This window comes from Lemur catta, chromosome 1 (genome assembly GCF_020740605.2).
Source record: "Lemur catta isolate mLemCat1 chromosome 1, mLemCat1.pri, whole genome shotgun sequence".
NCBI classification, from domain to species: Eukaryota; Metazoa; Chordata; class Mammalia; order Primates; family Lemuridae; genus Lemur; species Lemur catta.
In genome coordinates, this window is record NC_059128.1 from 204214899 (window position 1) to 204225010 (window position 10112).

Sequence of the window (10112 nt, forward strand, 5' to 3'; positions counted from 1 at the left end):
TGCCCGGGTTGTAGTCTTTAGGCACAATGTGGTTATAATCACTCTTGTGTGGGTGTCTTGGGGCACAGGAGCCCACACACCTGCATCTGGTGACACAGATGGAATGGGATTCCAGAGTCCTATGTTATGCCAATACAAACATATTTGATGTTAAAAAAAATTAAGAAGCCAACTATGGAGATTACAAAAAATTAGATGTGAGATTATCTCACATGAAGATAATGAAACAAAAATGAATGTACATAATGCATTAGATGTAGACATTCAGGGTTATATGTCTAAGCCCTAAGCATTATATTTCCCCCACTCCATTCAAGCTTGACATCCTGACCTGGTACGGCTGGATTCAGACTCAGCAGAGGGATTGTACGACTTCATGGGGTGTCCAGTCTAGACTTCCATTTCATTTGGGAGATTCTTGTGCTTTGGACTCTCCAGAACCACAAGATAAGGGTTTGGCAAATGTAGGCCTGAAGAGGTGGGTAGTGGGAGGGGACAGTCCTGTTTGTAATGTAGAACTTGGTGTAAGCCTGGGGAGAACCAGTGGAAGAGTACCCAGGATCAGGGAAAGGAAGGAGGGGTGATGTGCTCTTATTGTGGGAAGACAGAGACTGTAGGATGAGAGACCAGGGTGAGCTGTGTGCATAGAGTGGGATCAGGGGGTGTTCCAGAGAAGGGGGCTGCCATTCTGGGGCCAGGGAAGAGAACCACCTTGTTATTCAGCTCACAACCCTCCGCTTCATCTTCCTCTCTTATACCCAAATCCTAACTCTCCATTCCTCTCTTGTTCCCCTTCCATCTCAGGATGGCACAAAGGGATTCAATGGTCTGAATGTCTAGGTCCCCCCCAAATTCTTATGTTGAAATCCTACTCTCCAAGGTAATGGTAATAGAAGGTGGAACTTTTGGGGAATGAGTCATTCATAAGGGTAGAGTCCTCTTAAATGGGATGAGTGCCCCGGAGAGCTGCCTTCTAACACGTGAGGACACAAAGAGAAAGGGCCATGTACGAATCAAGAAAGAGGCCCTCGCCAGAGAGCAAGCTTGCTGGTCCCTCTTGGACCTCTCAGCCTCCAGAACTGGGAGAGAGCGAATTTCTGTTGATCATAAGCCACCCAGTTCATGCTATTTTGTTACAGCAGCCTGAATGAGTTAAGAGGAGGCCACAGGGATGTGCACAGTAGGCTCACACAAATATTTCAATTTATTTTAAATAATTCTACTTTAGGTCAAAGAAAGTGTTTTATCATATAATAATAATGCATTCTCTTTATGTTAAATGTAGGGTAAAATATGACAGAGGGTACAATATACACAGAAACAGAGAAATAAAAATATTTATTTCTAATTATATCCATTTCAACCAAAATAAATCAGGGCAATAATGGATTGATTCTAACAATGAATTTTAAAAATCCACACTTTCAAAGATACAGTTAAAAATATTTTAATACTATTCAAGAGGAGAGGTGTAATGTTCTTTCTTACAACAGAATGACAGCAAAAGCAAGTACATCAAAAGGAATGAAATAAAAAATTTCTAATGTACACACACGAATATAATAATTGACATAGGGAGGAATGATTAATTTTAGAGGAAAATCATTAGAAACAGTATATTTGTAAATCCTCAAAATATCACTGTCCGTATTAATAGAGAAAATAAGGTGTTTTTAAAATGGACAGATCTCCTAGACACCTCCTTTACCAAGTAACCAATCCTAGCATCATGGTAACAACGTTGGATGGACTGGCCATTCTTCACTTCCGTGAGGTATTTGGTAGGAAGCACACAGCTTTATCTAGGTAGTGTTCTTGGCTAAATGTTTAGCCTGAATTTCAACATTGTTCTACAAACAAGTCAATGTCACCACCGTCAACAACACCAAAAAGATGAGGAGATGGTTTTGTTTCAAGAAGACTAAAGAAGTATAGCAACAAAATCTTTTTACTCTTTTTGAACCCAAAATATCTCTTCTTTTGTTGTCTCATCTGTGGTGACATTGACTATAGAAAGCAGGTCATTTGTCACATTCAATGTTCTATATTCTGCAGTTGTCTGATGATTACCTCATGATTCAACTTAGGCTGAAAGTTTTCAGCAAGAACACTGCAGTGATGATATTATCTACTCCTAGTGCACCCTGTCTGGAGGCAGTGTCTGGAGTGACCTGTCTTCTGCCGGTGGCTCCTATTTCTGGTGACCTACAGAACTGGAATTGAGAAGAGCAATAGTTTAAGGTCTCTGAACAGTGTCTGCTGACCTAGGCACAAGTCTCTTCAGTGTAGATCACAACTGGAGGCTGATGAACTATCATTTTCCCAAATAAATCAATCTACTGGAGTGGAAATCATCAAGAGTGGATTGTGGTAGTAAAGTTCAGTTCTCAGTGAAACATCTCTCCTGTGTTCTGTTTGGGCTTTAAATTGATTTGCTGTTTTGTTTCATCAAGTAGAAAAGCTACTTTTTTTCTGGAACACTTTCATTTTTTTCATAGTTCCAGTAGAACTTGGTAGCTGAGAAACAGAGAAATAAAAAATCAAATGAGAGTCTTTTGTCAGGTCCTGCGGATGGCTGAGTCTGGAGGGATGGCTAAATGGGACAGACCCAGGGGCAAACTGAACTCCTCTTGGAGGATGAGCTGAAGTGAGCCTCAGGCTGACTGAAGAGGACAATGATAGCTACAAATGAGAAGAAAACCTCCTTGAACTTACGGTCAGCCTGACGTGCAGAATATAGGGACCCAGTTCCCACCCAAACAAAACCTGATATCAGCCACTTTCCTCATTTGTCTGCAGCAAAGTGATGGCTTTTCACACCTTCTGGTGAGGGACATGCTCAGTGTCAATCAGACTATTGCAAGAAGGAGAGGGCCCTTGCAGAGAACTACGCCTTCTCATAACTCCATGTCCCAGTCTTTTAGGAAAGAGTGGGCAGGCTATGGGAACAGTCCTGGATGTGAGAGCCAGCAGGGACCTCAGACAACATCCAGGTCCAGTTCTTCCTTTTACTGATGAGAAGAGAGTGGTGACAAAGGGCTAAGATTCCACTAAAGCAACGTGACCTTTTACTGACAACCTTGGAACTAGAACCCAGGCCTCAGGCCCTTTCCCTACTATTTGGAAGAAGTGAGAAAAAGGCTCCAATAGAGCCATCAACAATCACTAGAGGCTGGCTAGGACAGGAATAAAGTTTTAGAGATATTAAACGTATTCTTCCAAGGGGGATCAACAAAGAAAAGGAAAAGGAGAGATTCCAAATGGAATTAGCAAAGAGTGAGCAGGGATTGTAACCAAGGCTCACCTTATATTCCCTAATTCCCTGAAGTTGATTCCATACCCAGTTACAACTTAAGGCATTTCTAGGCACATTCTCCATATCTCAACCAAGAAGACTCTGAAGTGGAACATGAAAAGGATGACTGTGTTTTACTACATTCTCCCTCCTGCCTATTCTTTTCCCCCAAAGTCCTTTCTCAAGAAAGATCCCTGTTTTACTATTTTATGCCAGTGTCAGGTGTGGCATAAACCAGTATAAATGTGCAATCATTTCCTGAGTTTCACTTTTGATTTATTATTATATTCTCTTCAGGGGAATGAGACATAATAGTTCTCTCTGGGAATTTCACTGAATGACAGTAATTGATCAAAAGAAAAATTTTCAGATTGTAGTGCTGACAATATCATGGGCTATGACATTTATGTAAACTTCAGGATTTATTTTAACTATTCAAAAGAAAATACTAAATTCCATTATCCATAATAAGGAGAAGTATTGTTTTCTGTACACTGGATTTCAATGTAATGATTATTTCTTATTTGATCTTATATTCAAAACAGTTTGAGCAAGTGTGCTTCAAGTAGACAGGCTATAGGTTTAATCCATCTATCCACTTGTTTTTCTTTATCATTTATTCCATGTTATACAAACAGTACTTTGGAGAGAGAATACAAATTCCATCAATGGCTGATGAATTTTCAGCCTTTTTTGTGGAGGAGCCACACATTTGGGGCAATTCTATACTGATAACCTGAGATCACAGCAGACCATTGGTCTTTTTCTTCTTTAGTAGCTATTTGGTAAAACTCAAACTGTGTTTCCTCACTGCTCTCACGTCACACACAATAGTCATGACTGTGACCAAATGTGGGGATTTCTCCCCACCACCAAGAAATAAGTCAGTTCTGCAATGGACGCCAGTTGGGTATCCTCTACTGCAATGCTGACACTATTTGCCTGGAGGTGAGGGCTCAGTTCCCAAACTGCCCTCCCATTAGACACCAGTCACAAGTCCCAGCCTCCAGAACTTCTGACTGACTGACTTCAAGTTGGGGTTCCCACCACCTTCTCTTTTGTTTGGATGAATTTGCTAGAGTGCCTCACAGAACTGAGGGAAACATGTTTACCTGTTTATTAAAAAATGGCATTATAAAGAATATGGATAAAGGGATGTACAGGGCAATGTATAGGGGAGGGGCTCTGAGCTCCCACACCCATCTAGGGTGCACCACCCTCTACGAGCCTCCATGATTCAGCTATACAGAAGCTCCCTAATCCATATATTATTGGGTCTTTATGGAAGCTTCATTACATAGACATGATTGATTAAACCATTGGTCACTGGCGATCAACTTAACCTTCAGTGCCTCTCCCCTCATTGGATCAATGAAATGGAACAGAGAGCCTAAAAGTAGACCCACAGAAATAGAGTCAACTGATCTTTGGCAAAGGTACTAAGGCAATTCAATGAAGAAAAGTATCTTTTCAACAAATGATACTGGAACAAGTGAACATTCCTATACAACAAAATGAATTTAGACACAGACTTTACACTTTTCCTAAAAATTAAGTCAAAATGGATCATCAACCTAAATATTAAGCACAAAACTATCATGCTTCTAAAGATGATGAAAAAGAACACCTAGGTGACCATGGGTTTGGCCACCTAGATTTGGTGCCTTAGACACAACACCCAAAAGCATAATTCATGAAAGAAAGAATTGATAAATTAGACTTCATTAAAATTAACCTCTGCTCTGTGAAAGAAACTGTCAAGACAATTAAAACATAAGCCATAGACTGGGAAAAAATATCTTTGCAAAGCACATTGCTGGTGATACACAAAGACATGGTTGTTTTGGGCTTTGGGGTGAGGGAGGGATGAATAGGTAGAGAACAGGGGATGTTTAGGGCTGTGAAACTATTCTGTTTGACACTGTAATAGTGAATATACGTCATTATACATTGGCTCAAAGCCACAGAAAGAACAATACAAAGGGTGAACCCGAATGTAAACTAAGGTCTTTAGTTAATAATAACTTATCATTATAAACTCCTCAGTCATAACAAATTAACAAATTGGCTTTGCCTATGTTATGGGAAATTCTCTCTATGGAAAGTGTTCCAGTATAAAGCAACATTCCCAACACCAGGTGCTACTTTATCAAGTACCTTAACACACCCCAGAATGAGGGTCTTTATCTTTCCTGAGGTGCATTCACGAATATTCCATTCCCACATATGATTGCCACAGCTATACATGTTACATTTTTTACAGATAAGGACTGAGAAATTCAGGAGGGAGGAATCCATCACAGGCTCACAGGTAGTAAAGAAGCACTCAGGCTAGAGTCTGGAAACCCTTCATTTCTAGACCAGGACTGCTATCGCTCTAACATGCTGCCTCCTGTCACACCTTCCCACTCTATTCTAACAGGGGATGGAGGCTGCCTCCTCACCCAAAGTCCACGATGCATCAGGAGGAAGGACAGAGTTGGGATAATAGGACCTCTGGCCTGTGCATTTCTCTGCTCTGCTCCCACCGGCCAGCCCTGATCACATCATGGCCGTAAATGTTATGTGCAAACCAGGACGGCTGGTTAAAGAGTCACATTGTGAGTTGAGTGTCTTGTGAGCCAGGCACCTTGGAGTATCTCAGAGTAACGAGGGCCTGTGGCCACCTTACCTGGGCTGAGCATGCAGGTGAGTTGCTCTGCCAGCCTGTGCCCCTCAGCCAGGTGCTCTTGTAAAAGGCCCTGCCCCTGGGAGTCGTCAGGATCATCTTGGGTGACGAGGGCCTTGAGATGACGATTGAATAGAAATGGGACATCTCTCCCCTCTTGGAACGTGTACCATAGCTGGGTAAATTCTCAGGCCTGATCTTGAATTAGGATATTAGATTCCCTATGGTGGGAGCAAAAGAAAATATTATAAGGCACAGTTGAACAATAGATTATATGGGCTTTGGTGGAGACTTCTGTGAAAATATCCCCAAGAAGCCTTCCAAGTGTAATTCTGGCATATATTTGGTGAACTGCTTGTGGCAAAGACAGAGAAGAATGTACAAGAAAAGCCTCTTCTGTTGTCAGAAAGTGCTCCTGTAAGATTCCTTGACATTCCCTTCATGTTTTCCTTCTGGAAAATGAGCCAGGTATCCTCCTGAATTGGCTTAATAAATATGTCACTTTGGTTCCTCACTTTGGCCAGGACCATTTCCATGTGAAAATACACCCAGTACATTGTGTGGACTGGACACACAGCCACATGAAGAAATGTGGCCAGGACCAGCTGGGGCTAATTGAAAGGATGAAAGAAAACAAGATGACAAGGCCAAGAAGCAACATTCTTTGCATAAAAGAATCAGAAGCCACATTCAGTCAGGAGGTGGTAATGATTCAGAGTAAATAGGATGGTGATTATAAAATATTTTTAAGTTTTAATTGTATAAATGTAAGGAGTACAAGAGCAATTTTGTTGCCTGGCTATATTGTGTAGTGGTAAAGTCTGGGTTTTTAGTGTTTCCATCACCTAAATGCACATTTCGACTATACTAAATGCTGCTGAGTTGTTCACTTTCCTTTGGTTAATTTTATGTTATGTGAATTTCACCTTAATAGTTACTTGTTTGAAAAGAGAAAACATGGCTCTGAGTAACAATCGTAGGCCAGATTTTACCATTACTTTTGTTCTCGACTTGATTTATAAATATGTGTGCAACTCATGCCTGCCATGTCAATTCCTGCCCTTCCCCTGGCCAGGTGAGCTCTTAGTTGTTCCGGCTGAGCTGACCCACTCCACAAACTCACAGACCTTCCTCCTGCCTGTCCCACACACAGCACCCCTGACCTGAGCTTTTCAGCTAGAGTTGGCTTCTCTGCCTGCTCCTGCTCCTTGAAATTTGGCTTCTCACCCAGCATGGACTCCATGATGTCTCTGCACGCTTCACACTCCGAGGAAAGACCGACATGCCTGCCTCACTGGGAAGCTGGACACACTGCTGAGGTCACTGCCTACAGGGGAGGAGGCAGAGTCCATCCCTAAGACAAAAGTCTCCCCAGTGCCAGGCCCTAAATGAGGATTTCCACAGCTTTATTTCTCAACCTCCCAACTCCATGGCATTGATAATACCCCATTTAAATATGAGGAAAGAGAAGCCCAAGGACACATAAAGTAACCTGACAAATGACTGAATTGGTGTTTGCTAGAGTCAGAACTCACATCCCCTAAGGTTTGGCTCTGAATCAGGGTCACTTGACCAATCTGTGCAGCCTCCTATGTAAAACATGGTGCTGGGGCGTGAAGCGGTGATTCCCGTGCAGTTGGGAAGGCCCCAAGGACAACAGGACTGATGGCTCCCTTGTGCTCGGAACGCAAAGAATCCAAAAGTATCTCAAAGATAAAAACTCTTATCTGGATACGCTTGTGTGAAATAGAAAGCATTAGACCACAAGTAGCTGAGAGAAAAATTCCCAAACACTAGTGAAGCTTGAGCTAAATTAGAAGTAATAGAACTATGAATTCAGAGTGTTTACTCTTGTCAGGCACTGTTGTAAAAGCTTTACAAGAATTAACTAATGTATTCAGTACAAATCAAAGAAATAGGTGCTATGATAGCACCGTATAAACAGAAGAGGAAACTGAGGCACAGAGAAGAAGGCAGCTTGCATTGGAGCCCCAGAGACATTCCCAGGGTCCTTGCTCTACACGCTGCACTGTTACCTCAACTAGGCCTTCAGCCTTGTTCCCTCTTCTTCCATTGCACAATTTTTCATATGCTTATATTATGATTACAAGAAAAGGTGTTAAACATAGTTTCCCTTTGCCAAATCTCATCTCTTCACTTCCCTAGCAGGCTTCAATTTTTACTTTTCTTTTTAAGTCTTTTTGATTAAAAAAAAATCCCCCATTGATTTATTCGAAAATAATTTAGGAGAATGATGCAAATGCAGCCTCAGAGTTGCAAGATTCCCTCTAATCCTGCTGTTGTGCATATGCCCCTGTTCCCTGGATCCCTTCAGTCACTAAAGCTTCTCTTCCTGAGCAGGACAGGGCTGGCAGTGGCCAGGCTGACTGGGGGGTAGTGGGAGGCCCGGCCCCACATGCTGGTTTACTTGTCACAGGGGCTGCTGCTCTCCTCCTCATCCTCCTTTCACTTGTGCCACGTGTCTCATACATAGCTCAGACCTTCAAGGTCCACCTGCACCTGCTGGCTGTCCTGCATCCCTGAAGGTTCACCAGGTCAGGGGACATACAGGGGTGTGAGAGATTCCCTGACATCTGCAGAGCCAGCCTCTACCTTCCAGCTAGGTGTCAAATGACTTTTGTGCACTCAGAGAAGAACCAGTGTTCCAGGAAGCAGGATCGGCCCTCTTGATAGTGTCACTTAGGAATGCCACAACTTGTGTTAGGAGCACATCCCTCTGGAAGCTCCTTTAAAGCAGGCGATGTGTCGCGTCACCACCTTCCCCAGTGGAACCAGCACAGTGCTTTTCTACTGGGCCTCAACAGAAGTTTGAATTGAATGGAAGCTCATGAGTTCCAGAAATGTGAACAATTGTGCTGTTAATCTGACTGCAGGATTTGATACAGTACAGAGAGGACCTAATACAAACAAGTTTGGCTTGTTCCTCAAAATCACACGTCCTTCCTTGCCTGCTGCAGAATAAATAACTGAGATTTTAACCCAAGTCCCATCCTACTCCTCACTTGGGACTCAGGACTAAACTTTCTGTGCCTCAGTTTTTCCATCCTCAGAAAAATGAGGTTAAAATACCCACTTTTCTCTTTTTAGGAATACAGTCAGGACAAAATTTATTTTGATAAAGGGAAGAATCAAGTCTAGAGAGGATTTATTTTCTCAGAGAGAAGACATACAATTGTTCATCACTTTGAGGATGGTGAACCTATAGAACTTATTATATTTCTGCAGCTGGTTGGCCAAGGAGTAGGCAGTAGCTACAGAGGTAAGCAAGTTCTCCTTCAGGTCTCTTAACTGCTGTTCGCTCTCTGCCACCTGGGAGTGCAATTCCTTATTGATTTCCAGGATGTTTATCTCTGCCCTTTGACTGCAAAAGGGGCTGAGAGATCCTGCCATGCAAATGTGTGTGGCAGAAGAGATACAGCCAGGGACTAGGGAGAAGAAACCCAAACATATGATGGGTGAAAAACAAATGAAATCAAATAGGTTTCATCAGGACTGAGGGATGACAAACACTTTAATTCTTAACTTGTTGATAAAGATTTGATCAACACCACACAGAACTTGACAGTCCTTCACTGTAAAAAGCATGCTTCAGATGCCAGAGCTCAGAGACAAAGGCACTGCCGTAGTTCAAGTTCCCACTGAAGTGAGTTAGAGCTCAGCATGCCAAGTAATGGCCTGGGGTTGCAATAGCAGAATTATAAGGTGGAGGTGCCATGAAATCCTAGGAGCCCCTGCCTTCCAATTGCCTGGGCCATGCTGATACACAAGCCACGTGGTCTCGTCTGAAGGTCACCACTGCTGGGGACACACCTTGAGCAGCCGTCCCTTGAGCATGCAGCCTTGTGCCCATGCCACAGATCCATCCCTTTCCCAGTAACTCTAAGCATGTTTCCTATTGTTCATTCTTGTGTATGTATGAAAATATCTAGGTATAAAGTTTCCCCACAAATTGTATTTTCTTCAGGGTTGTTAAGTAGTCACCCCACCATTTCTTTACCGTTAAAACAGATTGCAGGGCTTTTTCTGAATTGAATAATGTAGAACTTTTGCAATGTAAAACCATAAATCTCTCATGACATTCTTTTCTGTATCTTCTATACCTCCAAATCCATTAAAATGTATAGAACA

The 10112-nt window shown here is 42.4% G+C and overlaps 1 protein-coding gene across 1 annotated transcript; it reads right to left on the reverse strand.

The window, feature by feature from the left end:
* Positions 1-2461: 2461 nt before the first annotated feature.
* LOC123646418 (neuroblastoma breakpoint family member 1-like) lies at positions 2462-9834 on the reverse strand. Its single transcript, XM_045563372.1, is given in 6 exon segments — positions 2462-2517; positions 5967-6138; positions 7087-7220; positions 9155-9409; positions 9509-9601; positions 9795-9834. Coding segments are annotated over 6 exon segments (750 nt in total).
* Positions 9835-10112: the final 278 nt, after the last annotated feature.